Source organism: Eptesicus fuscus, chromosome 9 (assembly GCF_027574615.1).
Source record: "Eptesicus fuscus isolate TK198812 chromosome 9, DD_ASM_mEF_20220401, whole genome shotgun sequence".
NCBI lineage: Eukaryota > Metazoa > Chordata > Mammalia > Chiroptera > Vespertilionidae > Eptesicus > Eptesicus fuscus.
The window spans coordinates 56,385,671-56,406,401 of NC_072481.1; the positions used below are offsets into that span (position 1 = coordinate 56,385,671).

Below are 20,731 nucleotides of genomic sequence, written 5' to 3' on the forward strand. Positions count from 1 at the left end.
TATGATTAGAATAATTTGTTGAATTAACTGACTATAAAAAATATTTACAACTTTTTCTTGCCTTGAGATGTACCATTTCCTACTTAAATGATTACCTGAGGAATGATTATTTACATTACAAAAGAATACTTTATCATTCTTTTAAACACATGAAATAGAAATGCCAAAGTAACATTTTAACGTACTTCTCTGTGACCTTTCAGAATCAGAAACTTTAAATTATGTTCGTAACATAATTTGCTTTTATTGTAATGTGAACACATTGGAAATTATTTGGAATATACATTTCAAAGTGATTATATGAATTAGGCTAAATTCAAATTTTTGGTTATTTGCTTAATCAAATTTAGAAATATCTCTGTATGTGAGACATAGGAATTTGTATAATCTGTGATTAATGGAAATAAGGTTATCCTTTTTTTGTTCCTAGTGATTATATTATGTTATTGTTTTGCTTAGTTTGAGAACAACCATGTATTAGCTTTACTTGGCTGATATGAGTAAATGTGTCTATTTCCTAAATGTAAGGACTGCACTAACTAATTTATGTAAAAGTGAAACACTACAGTAGCAGAAAAACAGCACTGGCTCTTCAGCCAAAATAAGCACTATAACATGGATGTATTTCTACTGCTGCCAAATAAAAAAAGTGATGGTATATCTTGCTGATGTATTGAATATTTTATACAACTAGAGGCCCGGTGCACAAAATTCGTGCGCGGGGGTGTGGGTGAGGGGGTGTCCCTCAGCCCTGTCTTGGCCTGCAAAGACGCCAGCATCCCTCACCCCAGCCTCTAGCCAGAGGTTCCTCCCCCCCTTCTGCACAGCCTCTGGGAAGATGCTTGTCCTGGGGTCTCCTCAGGGCCCTGGCCCACGATGCCCTGCAGTTCAGGTACTCGGGGGCTTGGGCTTTCAGGTCTGGCTTCCTCACCTGGCATGGTGAGCATCAGCTGCCATGGGAGCCTTGCCTTAGGAGTTACCCCCTTGGACCATACTACTTGCGAGTGTGTGTGGGGGGGTGGCCTCGGTGGCAGTGATTTGATGTCTGTAGCATGCCCGCTGACACCCACCACCACAGCGCCACACTGGTCCTGTCTGGACTGCTGGCAGGGGGCTTCCAGTCTGTGACTGGGGCTGATGGGCTGCGACTGGGGGCTGCAGGTGGAGGACCCCGGCACCCATAGGGCTGTCAGCATCAGGAACTGGAAAGATCAATTTTTCTGGTTCCTCCCCTGCCGTGCGGATGCTGAGCTCCAGGCCCCAAGGCAGGCTGGGGCGGGGACGTGGGCATGCGGCGCCAGAGGCTTGTTCACTCTCGCCGCATGGCCGGCCGGGGCAGGGATGTGGGCTCACTGCCCCAGAGGTCCCTTCTCTGCCGCAGCACAACCGTGGCACGGACGCTCCCAGTCCTCTGGCCAGAAACCCCTCCGCGGCCAAGGAGCAGATGCTGGGATCCCGTTGCCGGGGCGACGCCTCCAGTGTCTGCTATGGGCGCTGCCATTTGTAGCGGAGTGATGGCTAATTTACATATTACTCTTTTATTATATAGGATACTTATATGTTTGCAAGGTCACACTTGTTGCACTTTCAGTCTCCATAAGATCTCAAATATACAGGCATAGAAAAGACAGGCAGCCCAGCTGGCGTGGCTCAGTGGTTGAGCATCGACCTATGAACCATGAGGTCATGGAGGTCATGGTTTGATTCCCCGTCAGGGCTTGATCCCCTCTGTGGGGCCTGCAGGAGGCAGCCGATAAATGATTTTCTCTCATCATTGATGTTTCTATCTCTCTTTCCCTTTCCCTTTCTCCCTGAAATCAATAAAAAAATATATTAAGAAAACAGAGAACTGTAGAAGCACTGAAATCAAGTGTCCACTAACTGGGACAATGAATGAAGTCAAAGTACTTGTAGTATTTTAATTAATAATTTAAAGTGGTCTGATTAATAATGCCATCCAACACAGTACAAATTTATCCTATTGATGTACATGCATCCATCCCTATTCAGACATCTCCCTTTCCCACTACTTTCTAGTATTGAGACATTTAGTCCAGGAGAGGGAGTACAATGTTTCTCTCATCGATGTTTCACTCTCCCTCCCTGAAATCAATAAAAACGTATTTTTTAAAAGTGTATTTTAGGATAATTAAATATGTACAGTATAGATAAATGTATGTAGTTCTATTTAAAACTATTAAACAAACTGAATCTAATTTAACAGGCAAACCATACAAATGTGAGTGGACTCTCTTCCTAGCTAGGGTATAGTGTTGGAGATAGAATGAGAAACCAGATCAGAATCTCAATCTCATTTTCTGGTTTTTTGTTTGTTTTTTGTCATCTGCCATACACTGTTGTCTCATGCCATCCTCTCTCTATGTTTAAAATATTTCTCTACAAGCATCTCAGTGTCCTATTGTTACACTATTTCTAGAGTTTTGCTGGAAATCTTTGTAAACTCGGTTTATCCACTTCCATTCTTATCGTTCCTATGCTGCTTTTTTTTTTTTTTAATATATTTCATTGATTTTTTTTACAGAGAGGAAGGGAGAGGGATAGAGTTAGAAACATCGATGAGAGAGAAACATTGATCAGCTGCCTCCTGCACACCCCCCACTGGGGATGTGCCCGCAACCAAGGTTGCCCTTGACCGGAATCGAACCTGGGACCTCTCAGTTCACAGACTGACGCTCTGTTCACTGAGCCAAACCGGTTTCAGCTATGCTGCTTTTGACTTCTATTTTTTATGTAGTGTTTCTTTCTATACCCTGTATGCTAATCTCCCCTGCCACTTCTCCTTCAATCTCTCCTGTGCTACTGACATCAGGCCACACAGCTCTTTCGCTGAGATCCTTTTCCCCCCTACACCCGAACAGGGAGAAACCTTAGGTATCCATCATTTGAGCAGGAAAGGACTGATTTCAGTACAGGAAAAAAAGCAAACTTCTATGTGTGACACTTTTTATTTTTTACTTGAAAGCCACAGCAAAGTAACTGGTACATCAAAAAACCACCTCAGTGTTTTGCTTTGAACATCTCTTATGTGTTTCGCAAAGCCTTTCACAATGTACATTTATATTTAGGAAATTCTAGAACTTTTATAATTTGCTATGTTTGAAATAATACTTGGATATAGAGAAGCACTTTGACATTTGAAAGCACTTGAACTATATGGTTTCCAGAACTTGGCTAATTATTTTATTTAGTAACATTCCATGAGAGAATAGGCCCTGGGACTTTAAAGAGGACTGAATGCTTAATGTGATAGAAGATGAATAATTTTCAAAATAGCTTAAAGCAGGAGTATCCGTTACCTATTGCTGCATAGCAAACTATCCCAAAATTTAGCAGCTTAAAACAACAAACACAACCTCACACCGTTTCTGAGGGTTGGAAATCCAGGCATGGCTGGTTTTGGTGGTTCTAGCGGAGGGTCTCTCCTGAGATTAGTTATCTGAAGGTTTGACTAGGGCTGGAGGATTTGAGTCCAGGATTGGCTCACTCATGTGGCTGTTGTCAGGGAGCTTTAGGCCCTTGCCACCTGAGTCTCTTTAACAGTTGCCTGAATATCTTTAAAACATGGCAGCTTGCTTTCCTCAGGGTGAATAACTCGAGAGATATCAAGATAGATGAACGTATCTCTTATAACCTTGACTTGGAAGTGACATACCACCACTTGGGCTGTATTCCATCACAGACCATCCCTGGCAGTGTGAGAGGAGATTACAAAGGGTGTGAATATTAGGAGGCAGGATCATTTGGGGTCATCTTGATAGCTGGATACCACAGCCAGGAATCATAATAAATTACACATAGGTAGTGTAGACATTTTGATTTTAAAGGAATAATTGTGCATTCTTTGGCTAATCTTGATGTAGGGTCAAGATCTTTACTTGGAATATGGATCCACTTGGTATTCTGAGATAACTTTGTTGCATAAACTACATCTGTAAATCATCACCTGGGATTTCCAGTTTCCCTTACTTTTAAAGGAGAAAAATGTTACATGAAAGCAATGAGTGTCGATTCCCCTTGATTTTAATAATTTTGTACCTGATCTAACTCTCTTTGCTTTTATATTTCTTTTTGTAATGTTTATGTAATTTCAATAACATGCAACTGATATAAACAAGTTTGAGAACAAAACCAACAAATTCATAATAAAATGTGTTTTTACAAATTGGCAGGTCTTGGGTTTCTAAATGTATTCTCAAACTTAGCAAGTTCAAAACGGAGCTCCTGGCCACACCTGCCTCGGCCTCCTCCTCCCAATCTTTCTCATCCCAGGAAAGGACAATTTCATTCTTCTAGATCCCCAGGCCACAAAGGTCTTTTCCACACACCTCATAGTCAATGTTACCAAAATCCTACTAGTTCTACTTCTTAAAAAATGTACCAAGAAAAAAAATGTGCCTAGCATTTCTCAACTATCTTCATAGCTATCACTGTGGCCCGAACTCCCATCACCTGTCATCCTGATTATTGAGGAAGCCTCCTAATTGGTCTCCCTGCTTCAGTCAGTGTATTTGCAGCACATCAGCCAGAGTGAGCATGTTAAGAAGGTCAGGTCAGCCTGACCGGTATGGCTCAGTGGTTGAGTGTCGACATGTGAACCAGGAGGTCTCAGTTAGATTCCCAGTCAGGGCACATGCCTGGGTTGCTGGCTCCTCCCCAGTGGGGGGTGTGCAGGAGGCAGCCAATCCATGAGTCTCTTTCATCATTGATGTTTCTATCTCTCCCTCTCCCTTCCTCTCTGAAATCAATAATTATACATACATCTATATATATAAAAGCCTAAGCGACTGTTACGACCGGTCAACTGAATGACTGGTCGACTGGTCGCTATGATGCACACTGACCACCAGGGGGAAGATGCTCAATGCAGGAGCTGCCCCCTGGTGGTCAGTGCGCTCTTACAGCTAATCTCCTGTGGCTGGCCAACCTCCCATGGTCCCTCCCCTTGGCCAGCTGGCCCCAACCACCCCCGATCGGCCCCGATCACTGGCCAGGCCAAGAGACCTCACCATGCATGAATTCATGCACCAGGCCTCTAGTATATATATATATGACCTGTAATAAACTTTTCTATTAAAATAAAACACAGGTCAGATCATGACACTACTTCGTTCAAAATCCACCAATGGCCACCCATTTTACTCAGTAAAAAGTTACAAAACGGGTTCTCCACAGTCCGCCCCCTGCACCAACTCCATTTTCTATAATTTCACCCTCGGCCTGCTCAGCTCCACCCACACAAGCCACCTTGCTCTTCCTAGAACAAGTCAGATAGGCTTCTCCTCTGGACCTTTGTGCCTCTCTCTGACTGCTCTTCCCCCAGATATCTCCAGCCATTTCCGTAGCTCACTGCCTCACTTTCCTCAAGACTTTTACTCATCTGAGACCTTCCCTAGCCACTCTATGTAAAAGTACAAGATCCACCCACCCCACTCCCAGCATTCCCTGCTTCCCTGCTCTGATCTTTCCATATTGCATATCACTCAGTACTACATAGTTCATTTATTTGCTTCCGGTTGGCCCTCCTTCTTCATAAGGGCAGGGCTTTTTATTTGTCTTGTCAGTACTGTATCCTCAGTACCTAGAATTGAATATTTGTTGAATGGATGATGAATTGATGGGAGAAATAATGGGCTTTGCATGTTGTGAATAGCTATCAGTTTATAGTTAGAATAGAGAACTTTGTTTAATCAGGTGAATCTGTTTAGAGAATATCCGTGAAGAGAGCTTCTAATCCTTTAAATCATAAAAATAAATGTAATTATAAATTGACTAGGGGCCCAGTGCATGAATTCATGCACCTTGAAAGGAACTGTGGGCCGTGAGGCTGCAGTGGGCACAGGGGTGGCTCTCAGCCTATCCTCCACGCCCCTGCCTGTCCCCCGCTGCCACGGCCCCAGTCCCATCTGCTGGCAGCCCCGCTCCCACCGCCGCTGCTCCCACACTCTGATAGCACCGGCCCTGCTCATACCCGCTGATGGCACAAAGTGATTGGGGCTGGTGCCAGCAGCAGGTGCGAGTGGCTGCTGCTGCCCTGATCACCCCTCAGGAGCAGGGGGAGGTGGAGAAGCCTCAGGGATGATCGGGGCTGGCAGCCGCCACTCACAACTGCTGACGGCGCTGAGCTATTGGGGCCGGTGCCAGGCGCCGGCTGCGGGTGTGAGCGGCAGCTCTGGCACCCGCAGCAGGTTGTGAGTGGGGTTGGCACCAACAGCAGGTTCAGGTGCTGGCAGCAGGTGCAAGCACCCGGCAGGACCACGGTGTGTGGGAGCAAAGAATTTTCAGTAACCAGAGGCTCACCCCAATGACAGTGACCGGCACCCCACCTTGGTCTGGCGCCCCCACTCACCTGCTCCACCATCCCGCCGCGGCCGATGCCTGCCATGTTCCACGTGCACTCCATGGTGGTCAGAGCACGTCATAGCGACCGGTTGTTCAGTTGTTCCGCCATTTGGTCTATTTGCGTATTAGGGTTTTATATATATAGATAAGTATAAGGAGGAAGAGCGTGGAATGAGTTTATAACAGAGCAGACTGATATAGATTGGAGCGAAAGAAAGGCCCTCTGAGAAAGCAACATTTAAGAAGACAGCAAATGTTTATGTTGAAGTGAGGTAGGTAAAGAGTGTGGGAAAGAGGATTTCATGCAGCGGGAACGGCCTGTGCAAAGGTCCTGAGCCAGAATGACCAGGTAGCGTTCCATGAACTGAAGGTCAAGGTGATGGTATTGAAGGGCGCAAGGGGGCGAGCGAGATGATCCAATAGCTGTTTTAATTACCAACCTAGAACTTTCATTAAAGAAGGGATGGTTTGCACAAAAGAATTTTCATTCTGAATAAACAGTGAATGGAGATGGGGTGGGGAAGAAAAGTTACAGTTAAGAGCAGACGCTTTTTTTGACATCCCTGAAGATATAACCTGTTGTCTGCTCAGTGCTAGAAGTTGGAAGTGGTTGTCCCTGGTGTATCTGTGCGGAGGCCAGTTCAATTCTTAAATGACTTCGTTTGTATTCACTTTCAGCACGCAGTGAAGGAGTGAAGATCTCTCCCACCAGAGGTAACGCCCTCTCTGGATGAGCACTTCCGGCTTTCATGTGGGTTGCTTGATGGGTATAACTGACAAGCTTGTGGTCCAGGTTGAAAAGGTGGTTAGGTGCTGAGGTTCCCAGATCCCCTTATGTGGGTTTAGAAAGACCAGAGATGATTGGGTTCAATTCACGAAAGATCATGTCCTTCTTTCCTTTTACTCCTCCTCCCCCTCCTTCTCTTCTTCCACTTCTCTACCGACCGCTCTCTTTGGAGCTGAAGATCAGAGCCCAGAAAAGGGGAGCAACGAAGGGTAAAGTGGTCCCCGGGCTGCTGCCCTCTGCTCTGGGCACTGAACGCCGGCCTGGTCGAGGAGCTGCGAGAAGGGGGCTCCGGGGCCCGCCGGCTGTGGGGAGCGGGAGGCCAGCTCGGCGCACTGATCAGCTCCTTTCCAACATCGCCCCTTTCCCACCGGGAAGGCAGCCTCCCTTCCCCTGGGAGGTGGAGGCAGACGCAAGGTGAAGGGGTCAGTTTGGAGACCCAGAGCCAGGCGACAGGCGGGTTCTGGCGGAAAGTTGGCAACCACCGCCCGCCTCCCTCCTCGACTCTCCACCCCCCTCCGGGCGATACGGCGGAGGTGGGGGGGCTGGGGGGACTGGCCTTGTGTTTTGGAACAGCTGCTGCCGGCGCTGGGCCCGCCTGGAATGCGGGAGCAGGCAGCGCACCAGGACTTTTATGGAAACTTGCTGCTGGAGACGGCGGCGGCGACAGCCAGAGGGCTCCCGGCGGCAGGAGCGGCGGCCGAGCGCCCAGACCCTCGCCCACTCCCCGGCGCAGGACGCGCGCAGCCTCTCCACGCGCCACGAGGGCCATCGCTGGTCGCGGCTCCAGGAGGGTGAGGACTGGCGGCGGGGGGAGCGTGGGGCGGGGGTGGCGGAGGTGGCGGGTCCCCCGGGGGAGAGGCGGGGAGGACAGCGAGACGCTCCCCGCGCCTGGCTGCCGGCCGGGCTCCGACGCGGCGCCGAGCGCACCGGGCTCGCTCCGGCCGTGGGGGCGCGCAGGTCGGCGGCCGCGGCCGGGTGCGGAGCTGGGTCCGCCTCGCTGTCCCTCGCGGTCCCCCGGCCTCCGGCCCTGCTGGCGATTCCCTGGCCCCGCCGCCCGGTGTCGGCGCCGTGGCGCCCGGCTCGTTGGAGTTTGGGGTGGTTTTTCTCTGCTCCTGCAGGGGAGGCGCCCTCCGTGCGCGCGGTGGGTACCGGTCCCTGGGCTCTCCCCGTGGGGCCCGGGCAGGTGAAGTTCGGGGGCGCCCCCACCGCGTCCCCCAGGCGCGGTCTCCATCTCGCCCGCGGTGCGTGTCATTTTTCGGAGAGACCTTTCCTGACCTGCCCCGGCGGACGCTGGGGAGGGAGGGTGAGCTGACAGCCCACCCCGCGCCGCTCCTGCCCGGGGATTCTTTTGCGGATTCCGTCCGGGGTGCGATGTGGGGGGTTGTGCACGTAGAAGTTGGGGTGAATCAGGTAGTTACCTCCTGAAACCTGCCTTGTCTATGTTTTTTGAAAACGCCAAACCGTTCCAGTTGGGTAAACTGTGAAACGCTCTACAAATGCTAAAAAAATATATATTATTGTTGGCATTTGTGAAGAACATAGCAAGTTGAGAGAGGACTTGATTATTGCAGTGGCTTTGAGATCTTCATTTTATATTTATTAAAGGTCCATAACGTGAACAAAGAGAGTTGGGGAGGGGGGGGGGGCGGGAGAGAGAGAGAGAGAGAGAGAGAGAGAGAGAGAGAACAAGGTAAAAATAGCATAAGGCCATGTCCTAAAAAAATGTCTGTCCTTGGGGAAGAGGCAGGTAGAGAAAAGAAGTAAGCCATTATAAGAAAGAAATTCGTTCCACGAGGAAAGCGATGGGAGCATCATTCATCAGCTAAATTTTGTTAATGAATTCATGTAACCGACCCATTGGCTTTCGAGTCACAACATAACTACGTGTTGGATAGTGTGTTTAGATAAGCTTAAGTATTTATACCATCTGAGTCACACAACATGGAGTGAACCACATTTATTTCCCCCCTAATCCTCTTATGCGTTAAATTGCTTCTATATATAAAAAAAAACAAAAACCTCAGAATACACATAAGTCTCTGAAGTTCTTTTGAGATTTGAGGTATGGTAAGGTGGAAAACGCATAATAAATCAAATTTAGGGACAGGTTTTTTTGGGAAATAGATTTAGTATACGTGAACTTTGATTATTCAATGTAGTTAGTTGAGATTCTTCCTCACAGGTCTTAGGCCCCTATTTTCGAAGATATTTTATATCTTGACTGGAATAATTTAAAGAAAAATGTGTACAATTCTATAATTTATCTGCAACAACTCCCTTAAAGAGCCCTAAGCAAAAACCACAAAAAATTAGTTTAAATCCAGTTTCCCGCAGTACAGTATTATTGTAATTCAGTTTTAATAGAAGATTCACACTTTCAAATCCATTTAAAACTGAAATAGCAATTTTTCCTACTCACCTTACAATGGAATCTGTGCTATTTTTGAAAATCTGATATATAAGACTGATCATTGTGAAAATGTATGTCATCTTGAGATGACTATATTTAGTATCAACAGAGGAATGTATTATCTAGGTTCTTGAACAGTAATTTCCCCCTGAAATTACACTCTAAGTATTTAGGTTAGGGTTTCATTCATGAACAAAATGAAAACTTAATACACACACACACACACACATACACATACACATATATAAAATATATATAGTATATATACAGTATATATGTATATATATATTTGGGAGATATTAATTGGGGATTTATTCCTTAGAACCCAAGTGACTGGGGATGACATACTTCATTTAGAAAAATAAAATGTACTGTTATCTTTGAAACACCCTAAAGACAAATAAAAGTATTGTTTAAATAAAAATACATGTCTAGCCTGGCTGATGTGGCTCAATGGATTAAATGCCATCCATGGACCAAGAGGTCCCCAGTTCAATTCCTGGTCAGGGCACATGCCCCGCTTGTGGGCTCAATCCACAGTAGGGGGCATGCCGGAGACTTTCGCTCTCTCCCTTCCTCTTTGAAATCAATAAAAAAAAGAAAAAAATACATGCCTAAATGAAAGAAAACAATGCAGTAAATGTAGAAAAGTATGTAACAGATGGGCGATGTCTGAAAGTTTTTACAGAAGAGCGGACTCAGTGCATTTTATAGTATGTAGGCCACACACACACACACACACACACACACACACACACAACACAAGAACATCATGATAGTCTGTAATTTGAGGGAAAATGATCTACAGAATGCTTAACAATTTCACATATTTCTGTTCTTATTTAATCAATCTGTGATCTACATCACCTGTATAGTTTCATGTTCTCTTTTTTCTGGTTTTATAATTGGAAATTATATATTACATACACTTGGAATTGCTGTATTTTCTTTTTCTATTTAAATAGGGCATAATTTGGCTTGACTTATGGTAGTATACTTTTTACACTCTAGGATGGGTGGATCTTTACCTAGAAATTCAACTTATTTAAGTTTTAGTAAAATTTGATTTTTATTATGAAGTTAATACAACCATACTATAGTTTTGATAAAGAAGTATGAAGAATGGAAAAGGGGGTATCAAAATCTCACACACTAACTTATGATTTTGTTATATTTCCCTCTTTTCCCTATGGGTACGATTTTTTTTCTTGTATTGCCATATGTAAAAGCATCGGATGCAGTATCCTCCATCTAGTAAGTGTTCAATAGCTAGTTCTTTTTCTCTTCCCTTCTCTTCCTTCTTGTCATCACTTCCTTTTTGCTCTCAGATTAAAAGACAGGTAGATTGGGCTCCCTAAGTCAGGTTTTGAGGTTGGTGAAATTTGATTTCCACCTTCTTTTCTGTACCTCTTGTATGTCCTTTTCTCCCCTTTGACTCTGCCTCCCTCTTTCTGGTCCAAATAGGCTTCTCGTAAAAAATAACAAAACAAACAAACAAACAAACAAAAATAGGCTTCTCCTTTGTCTCCAGTTCCTGTTTGTTTAGATCAGGGGCCATGAACTGGCAGCCCAAAAGCCACTTGCAGCCACAGACATGCTTACAATTTGGTACATTTTATATTAAAATATGGATTCCCAGTCTCTCTTGAAAAATTGGAAGAAGTTGGCAAAACAGAATCCACATTTATTTCTTTTTTCTTTTTTTTTAAAAAATATATTTTTTATTGATTTTAGAGAAGAAGGAAGAGGGAGAGAGAGGTAGAAACATCCATGATGAGAGAGAATCATGGATCGGCTGCCTCCTGCACGCCCCCTACTGGGGACTGAGCCCACAACCCAGGCATGTGCCCTTGACTGGGAATCGAACCCGGGACCCTTCAGTCCGCAGGCCGATGCTCTATCCATTGAGCCAAACCAGCTAGGGCAAGAGTGCACATTTCTTCATTGCAACAATATACAGGAAGGAAGCAGTGGCTCCCCACTCAGACAGAGTGCACACTCTCCTTTTCGCATAGACTCCACCATTCCCTGTTGTTTTACATCTTAGTCATCACTCATTTACATTACCTATCAATGACACTGCATCACACTCACTCACATTACCTGACCCTAGTCTAAGTAAGTATGAGGGCAAGTCTGAAGTCATGATATGAAGGGAAGTCTGCTGGACTTGGCATTAGGAACCTGGACTTTATATTTAGATTAGCAAGCCTTCTCTTAAACAATGCTATTACAGGAATGGGAAGAAGTTAACATTCGTTGACACTACTTGCTAGTCAGATTGAGTTGAAAGGGACCATGTGTTGCTAACTAAAACAAAATATTTTAACCGGTGGGAGTTTAGAAAGCATGGAGGTGATGTTTCTGGGAGACACCCCCAGAGGTTTGCCGCAAAGAGGAGTTGGCTACTATTCTGCCTCCCCGCCCCACCCATCCCCAGCCTGTCCTTCACTGAAAGGCCTTCTTCCGCTTGCCGAGAGGCACAGTCCCCTCCAAGGGTACCACATCCATTACTGTATCAGCCAACTGCCCGAAGCCCTAACTTTAAGGTTTTTTCATGATAACTAGTTTAATGCAAGCTCACTCCATTTTATTTTCTATTATTTCATTTTCATTCATCATAGGCCCTCCTATTGAAGATATCAATCATAAGTTCTATTTGGGTTGATTTTGGGGTCAGACAGTTGTCCTGTTATTTCTTTGTCCTCCATCCATTCGCTCAAATATGAATTGAGTTTGTACTGTGTCCTAGTTGTTGTGTGAGACACTAAGGATAAAGAACAGAGTAGACAGGGGCAGGTATAAGGGATCAATGGGAGAAAAAAAGGGGACATATGTGATACTTTCAACGATAATGATTTTTTTTTAAATAAAAAGAACAGAGTAGAGCGGTTTTGACCTTTCAGGGGCTCATAGTAGGTGAGTGCTCATTGAAAAATACCACATACGGTCATATGAATGCCAAGTATTGTATATTATTAATACAGAAGATTGCCAAGGCAGGTTGAAAATAAGAGTCTTGGTTATCAGTAAGGAATTGTGTCTGAGTAAGGAAAAAAATCTCACTATGTCAAATAGGTAGGATAGGATGTAATTTCATACTTTTGAATTGTGATGAGGTTTATGACAGGTTTTATAATATAATCTTAAAGTATAAAGTTACACCTTCATTAATTAAATCATAAAATTATATTTAAGTTTATATTCTTGTACAAGTGAAATATAATAAAAATTTAGGCAGACATTTTATAAAGCTCCAATTAGTGTTGTTGTTTGTTCAAAAGACTGTAAAGAGGTAGGTTTTAACAGTTATTGTAGTGTATAGTCAAGTGTTCTATCTAAAACCTTCTTAAAAGTTGAGACAAAGAATATACTTGATGTAGACTTAAAGCTGTCACTGTCCTGACAATTCTGTTCTCCTTAAGAAACCAGATAATACATTATTCACACAATGAAACAGTTATTGTAAGTGACAGCTATAATTTAAAATTATTTTCTTGATTCCTGCATTATTTGCTCTTGAAATATTTAAATTGCATATCTAAAAGTCAAGAAAAATTAATTAAATTTAGACAATTTAGAGGTCAAACATAGGTTCAATGAAATTCTAAAACAGGAACATTAGCATGCATATTTTAACATAGATCTCCATACTTTATATTACATTCTTGTACTTTATATTACATTCTACTATGGCACTTACATATGACAGCTTGAACTTCATACTTTAATATTCAACCTGGAAATTATTTTATAACAGCCCAGAAGTATACTCTGTTCTTGAAACATTTTATCAGGCCAATTATGTCATTTTCAAAAACTTTTTAAAGCCTGTCTCACTAATTGCTATGCCAGTTTGTATCAATTAGTATTACTGTTGGAGATTATATATATATGCACACACACACACACACACACATATATGTAATATCTTATAAACCTTTGTATTTCTTTGGTGTCAGCTGTTACTTCTCCTCTTTCATTTCTGATTTTATTTATTTGGGTCCTCTCTCTTTTTCTCTTGACGAGTCTGGTTATCTTTTCAAAGAACCAGCTCTTGGTTTTCATTAATCTTTTGTCTTGTTTTTTTTTCTTAGACTCTATTTCATTTATTTCTGCTCTGATCTTTATTATTTCCTTTCTTCTACTCACTTTGGGCATTGTTTGTTGTTCTTTTTCTAGTTTCTTTACTAGTGAGTGTAAAATTTGAGTTTTTTCTTGTTTTTGGTGGTTGATCTGTAATGCTATATGTTTTCTTCTTAGGACTGCTTTCTCTCTGTCCCATAGATTTTGGGTTGTTGTGTTCTCATTATCATTTGTTTTAAGATATCTTTTGATTCCTTCCTTGATCTCATTGTTAACCCCTTCATTGTTTAGTAACATGTTATTTAGCCTCCATGTCTTTGTGTGATTTTCAGTTTTTCTTCTTGTGATTGATTTCTAGTTTCATACCATATGGTCAGAGAAGATGCTTGACTATGAAGTCCTTCTATTTCCAATTATACATCTGTGTGAGGCCATGTTTTCTTTATATACTTCTGTTAAAACAACATATCACAATAATTTTAGTGCAGAAGCAGACATAGAGTGTACCTGTCTTTTATTAAGCCAGATATTAAAGAGATGTACAAAAATGTTACCCTCTCCTTTATTCAGTATAGAGACTCACGATCTTTCCTCAAATGTATGATAGCTTTTTAAAAATTTTTCTACATTTTATTTATATATTTAATTTTATTAATGACTTCATCAAATGAGAACTTACTGGTTTTCTTTGAGTGGTTATTTTTATATTTTTAAAATTGATTTCAGAGAGGAAAGGAGAGGGGGAGAGAGGTAGAAACATCAATGATAAGACATATAAGAAGAAACACATGCAAAGAAAGCTAAATCCTAATTTTATCAGAAGCCAAAAGACAGAAAAAGTTTTTTATTTTACATAGAAAACTAAAGTTCACAGAAATTGCTTGGTTTGTTAAAGATAATACATTTAGTAAATGATCTCAACATAAACTCTAGTCCAAATTTTCTGGCTTTAACTCCACTGCTTCCATAACCATTACCTTCTTTTTTTAAAAAAATATATTTTTTATTGATTTCAGAGAGGAAGGGTGAGAGACAGAGAGATAGAAACATCAATGATGAGAGATAATCATTGACTGGCTGCCTCCTGTACGCGCCCCCCCCCACTCCAATGGGGTTCGAGCCCGCAACCCAGGCATGTGCCTTTGACCGGAATCGAACCTGGGACCCCTCAGTCCGCAGGCAGACACTCTATCCACTGAGCCAAACCAGCCAGGGCCCATTACCTTCTTAATGTGTTTGAAAAATCAACGATTAATGGAGAAATTATTATTAGGATATATATATATATATATACAAATATTTTGCTACAAAGGTCCTTATGCAAACAAAAGTTGGATGATTTCAAATAATTATTTTTTAAAATATGTTTTTATTGATCTGAGAGAGAAAGGAAGAGTGGAGAGAGAGATAGAAACATCGATAGGCTACCTCCTGCATGCCTCCTACTGGGGATTGAGCCCATAATCCAGGTATGTGCCCTGACTGGGAATCAAACTGGTGACCTCCTGGTGTATAGGTCAATGGATGTTCAACCACTGAGCTATACCGGCTGGGCTCAAATTATTTTGAATTAATTTTTTATCAAATTGAAAATTGCAAAGGTTTGTAAATTTTTGTATGAGGGAGGGTTTATGAAAAGTTATGACAAGATTGAACCTATATATATCATTTGTTCTGAATTTGTATTTCATAATCCACATTCCACCACAAATAATTATGATCATTTATATATCGAGCAGCTATTTAGTCCAAGGCATGGTCCCTAATTGGTTGATACAAGAGAGGGAGGCAACTTTGGCAGAGTGGAAGGTGAGTGTGCCCTTCTGGGAGGAAAGGCATTGTGGAGGGAGGGTGGAGAAAGAGTCATAGGGGACAAAGAGGAGAGGATTGAAGGAAATGGAATATTTTCTGCTGCAGTTTGGAGAGCTTATGGCTCCATTCCTTAACTAAAGGTCGGTGTCTGTGCCTCCCTTCCATAAAAACGTCCACGATGGATTTTTAATTTAGTGTTGAGCTTCACTAAAATATATAACATTCAGCTACATTTTGAACATTTCAAAGTCCATGTCATGACTTTGTTGGAATTAGTTAATACTTTAAAAAGCCTTCATAAAACTAACATTCTCACTGCCATTATACAACTAAAAGTGAATTTGGTTGCTCTAAGAGTACCTAATCCTATATAATAAAAGGCCAGAGGCCTCACAACCGAAACGACCAGAGACCAGACCACCACAGATCCTCGTGGGCTGGCCCCACCCCCAAGCAAGTGGTTAGGGGCAATCAGGTAGGCAGGCCAGCAGTTAGGGGAGATCAGGTAGGCAGATAGCTCAATGCTGGGCTGGCCCCACCCCCAAGCAAGTGGTTAGGGGCAATCAGGAAGGAAGGCAGAGTGGTTAGGGGCGATCAGATAGGCAGGCAGAGTGGTCAGGGGTGATCAGGTAGACAGACGGCCCCTTACAGGGCTGGTCCTGCCCCCCAGCAAGCAGTTAGGGGTGATCAGGTAGGCAGGCAAGTGGTTAGGGGTGATCAAGTAGGCAGGTGAGTGGTCAGGGGCGATCAGGTAGGCAGACGGCCCCTCGCAGGGCTGGCCCCAACCCCCAGCAAAGAAAGAAGGAGGCCCAGGCCAGCCAAGCCATCGCACCCCAGCCTGTCACCTGCAGAAGGAGGCCACTGGTGGCAGGGAAGGGGGGGGCAGCGCTGCACAGATGGCAAGCAGTGGCAGCGGTGGTGGTGGAGCCAGCTGCCTGTAGCCGGGAGAAGGAAAGCCCCGATAGGCTCTGATCTCAGGCCAGGCCTAGGGACCCTACCCGAGGGGGTCCCAGATTTTGAGAGGGTGCAGGCTGGGCTGAGGGACCCCCCCAAGTGCACAAATTTTTGTGCACCGGGTCTCTAGTGTTAAATAATGTTAAGTCATGTCCTGTTCTGTTCAATAATGTTCTGTTAGATAAATTCAGAAGCATTCTGTACTTTTGACAATTTAACAGAATGATGAGACATATCAGTGTTTTTCTTAATTAAGAGAATGACATGTGTAAATACTGTTTCTTGATTCTTCAGTCATTATTTACAGAATTAGGAGTACTACATGCATGTCACTGACTTGGACACTTTAATAATCAGATATCAAAACAGCCCCTAACTTGATGAATGAGTTCACTCAGTGAATTCTAAAACCACAACCATCAGAGGTAGCTGCATTGCGTTTAGTACCTGAGAATCATTAAAAACCTATGTCTGTGTTCTGCTTAACTCCAAGTTAATGCTAAGAGAGTAACTGCTAGCATGTTATTCTCTTAGAAAATAAGTATCCATTTAAAAGGAAATAAAGTAGCTTAAATAAAAGCTCTGTGCTGCTCACATGGGCAAAATGTCTCTTTCTCAGTTACCCATCACCATGTTCGACTGTCAGTTAGTTGCCAGAAAAAGATGACAAATTCACTAAATACAGAGAATACTATTAATCATGGCTTTTGGCTTCCAACATATTTCTACTGCTCAGAATTGTGGTTCTCAGATGATTGCATTAAATGTTCTGTTGATTACACTAATAGGTAAAACCTTATAAACTACGCCCCCATCCCCATCACATACACCAGTTGTCCTGCTTTCTTGGCATCAGCATAATACAATGGGTAAGAGTGCAGACTCTGTAGACAAACTCTGCCCATTTTTATCCTGTGTCCATCACTCATTAATTGTGTGGTCTTAGGAAGTCACTTGATTTTTCTGTCTCAGTTTTCCCAGCTGTAATAATTTACAGAAGACTTCAAATCCTATTAGATAAACTCTAAGACATTATTTTTGTACTAATATTTTAAGAAATTTTAAATTACTAGACTTAAACTTTTTTGTTTTGAGACAGGATTTGATAATAGAATTTCCTTAAAGGGTTCTTGTGGGGAGTAAATTGGCATATTACCTGGCACACAGTAAAGGCTTAATAAATGTTAGCTTAGATTATTTTCATCATTATTTTTTTTCATATTGTGGTGTGTTAGCGAGATAGTGGATTTAGATTAGACAATACAATCAGTGACTGTGGAATAGAATTCTTTCCTGTGAAGCTAATACACCAAATGAAGTCAAATTTATACCTTTAACCTTGGTTTAGCACAGAAATACAACTGAGTCAACAGTTGGAATACACTGTTGTTTCTACCAGCTAGAGTCATTCCTTTAAAAAATTATTTACAAAGGAATCCCATAAGTATTTATCTGCTTGATTTTGAAATTAATTTCTCTAATATAAAGCTAGTTAAGAGATATGAGTCCTCTTGGTTTGTAATCTAGACCTTAAAAAACAATTCCATAACACAGAAAGCTCATAAATGTATTTTGCCAAAACTCTTTTATCCTCAAAATGTAGAACAGAGCAAACTGTCAGCAAAGGATTACTTGCTTATATTTTAACCAAAAAAGTTAAGGTTTAGTACTGTTCAAATTTCCACAGACTTTCAAAACGAGAGCTCAAAATACTGAAATGACATTTAAAGAACTATTCTAAGTGGTTTTACTCAGTAAAGTTTAAAGATCAATCTTATTTCATTCAGATTCTATAAATAAGTCAAGATATAATTTGAAGATTTAAAAAAATTAGATGAAGAGAGCTAGCTGGTTCATTTATTCTCCCGACTATTTTTGACAGGTTAATTCTTTATTGTCACCAAGCCATGCAATTTTCTTTCATTTTACCAGGAAAAAAGTCTTCTTGAAGTTCATCTGGCCAATTAATTCAGCTAAAAATTTCAATTCCCATAGTTCCATATGAGAGTGCTCAAATTTTCTTTGTACCCTTTGGTATTCCTCTTAAATTATACAAATAAATTTTAAAAATTCCCTGCTCACTTGAAGGGAATTGTAGGTTTTTACTGAAGAGGGTACATTGTAGTGAGGTACACCAGGAGTAATGAAATGAATCAAAATTATTGATACCTACTAATGTTGGATATTATTCTAGAGTCTTTACACATGTTATCTTGTCTAATCCTAACTAGGAGGCAACAGCGTTGGAATTTGGATTTAGGTCTTATGATCAAATTATGGTAATCAAAATGTGAGGTGAAGACTTGTAGTAAAATGGGGCAGTGGAAATAGTGAAGTAACATGTAAGAACAAATTTGAAAGCAACATTTACAATCTTAACAATCTATTAAAATGTAGGAGATATAGAAAAATAAACCAGTAATAACTTTAAGGTTTGAGAAACTATGGGTATTAAGGGTAGATTTTGTTGGTTATACAATAAGAAATATCTGATAGGTAACTCTAGATATGATAGAATGGCTCAGATAAGCGAATAGGACTACAGCTATTTGTTATTTTTATCTCAGGCACATAGAAGTAGATTGCTTGTAAACCTTGATTAATGACATACTTTCATTCAAGCATGGCCTGCTTTTCTTAGTAATTGGGTTTTTAAAAAAATATTTTTATTGATTTCAGGGAGGAAGGGAGAGATAGATAGAAACATCAATGATGAGAGAGAATCATTGATTGGCTGCCTCCTGTACACCCCCCACTGGGGATTGGGCCTACAACCCGGGCATGTGCCCTTTACCAGAATCGAACCTGGGACCCTTCAGTCCTCAGGCCGACGCTCTATCCACCGAGCCAAACTGGCCAGGGCTATTAGTAATTGTTGTTAGTAATGTATAAGCACCCATCGACCCATTAAACTACAACAGTTAGTACCTGGTTAATAGTTACATGGAATCGAGACCCACTCACCCCATCATATTATCTCCTCACACAAAGAAAGCTAGCCCCAGATGGTTTCATAGGGAAGTTCTTGCAAACATTTAAGGAAAAAAATAATACCAACTCTATATGCACTATTACAGAAAATTAAAGAAGAGAAAATACTTCCCAACTCATTCTGTGAGAGAAGTATTACTCAATTAACAAAAACAGGTGTTGCTCAGTAGTTGAGGGTCAACCTATGAACCAGGAGGTCATGGTTTGATTCCTGGGTTTTGAGCTCGATTCTCAGTATGGGGCCATGTAGAAAGCAACCAATCTATGATTCTCTCTCAGCATTGATGCTTTTATCTCTCTCTCCTTCACCCTTCCTCTCTGAAATCAATACAAAAATATTGAAAATACAATCAAACAGGTATTACAAGAAAATAAAACTACAAACCACCTGGCCTGTGTGGCTCAGTGATTGAGCGTTGACCCATGCACTAAGAGGTTTCGAGCTGATCCCCAGCAGGGGACTTGCAGGAAGCAGCCAATCAATGTTGATGTTTCTCTCATGGATGTTTCTATCTCTCTCTCCCTTCTTCTCTAAAATCAATTAAAAAAAAAAGTATTAAAAAAAACACTACAGACCAATATCCTTCGCAAATGTGGATGCAAAACTTCTTAACAAAATTTTATCAAATTGAATCTATCAGGATGTATAGGGTAATGCATCATGACCAAATGAAGTTTATCCTAGGAATGGAAAGTTGATTTAACATTTGAAAATAAATAAATTCACCATAATAAAAATAAAAACCGTATGATTATCTTAATAAACACAGAAAAAGCATTAGATAATTCAACACCCATTCCTGAAATTACTGCAGCATAATAGGAATAGAAAGGAACTTAATCTGATATAGTGCATCTAAGAAAAAATCTATAGCTAAAATCATACTTATTGGTGAGAGAAAAATTTTTCCCCTGAGATCAGGAACAAGGCAAAGAAGTCTGCTCTCATTACTTAACACTGTCCTGGAAGTTCTAGCCAGTACAATCAGACCACAGAAAGAAATAAAAGACATCCAGATTGGAAAGGAAAAGGTGTTCACAGATGATGTAATCATCTATGTAGAAAATCTAATGGGATCTAAAACAAACAAACAAAAACCCAATAGAATTGATAATTTTACTTTAGCAGGATATAAGATCAGAGTACAAAAATCCTACCTAATAAAGAGGTCATGAATACATACATATGTCAGAACATCTATTGGCTGCCTCAAGACTTGTACATGAATGTTCATAGCAACTTTATTTGTAATAGTCAGTAACTGGAAACAACCCTAATGTCTATCAACAGATGAATGGTTAACAAATAGTGCTAATTTACCCTCACGCCA

The 20,731-nt window shown here is 41.7% G+C and overlaps 1 protein-coding gene across 6 annotated transcripts in view; it reads left to right on the forward strand.

Moving 5' to 3' along the window:
* The first annotated feature begins 7,711 nt into the window (after window positions 1-7,711).
* The window catches only part of NEXN (nexilin F-actin binding protein), a 41,344-nt gene continuing 28,324 nt past the window's right edge, over window positions 7,712-20,731 (forward strand). For 2 of the 6 annotated variants that reach the window (XM_028142463.2, XM_008139453.3), the window contains exon 1: window positions 7,712-7,938. In XM_028142463.2, coding sequence (XP_027998264.2) covers window positions 7,748-7,938 — 191 coding nt within the window. In that variant the 5' untranslated portion in view covers window positions 7,712-7,747. Of the gene's footprint in view, window positions 7,939-10,765; window positions 10,812-20,731 lie in introns of those variants that run through there. The other 4 variants (XM_028142464.2, XM_008139454.3, XM_028142465.2 and 1 more) reach the window with 3 other exon arrangements.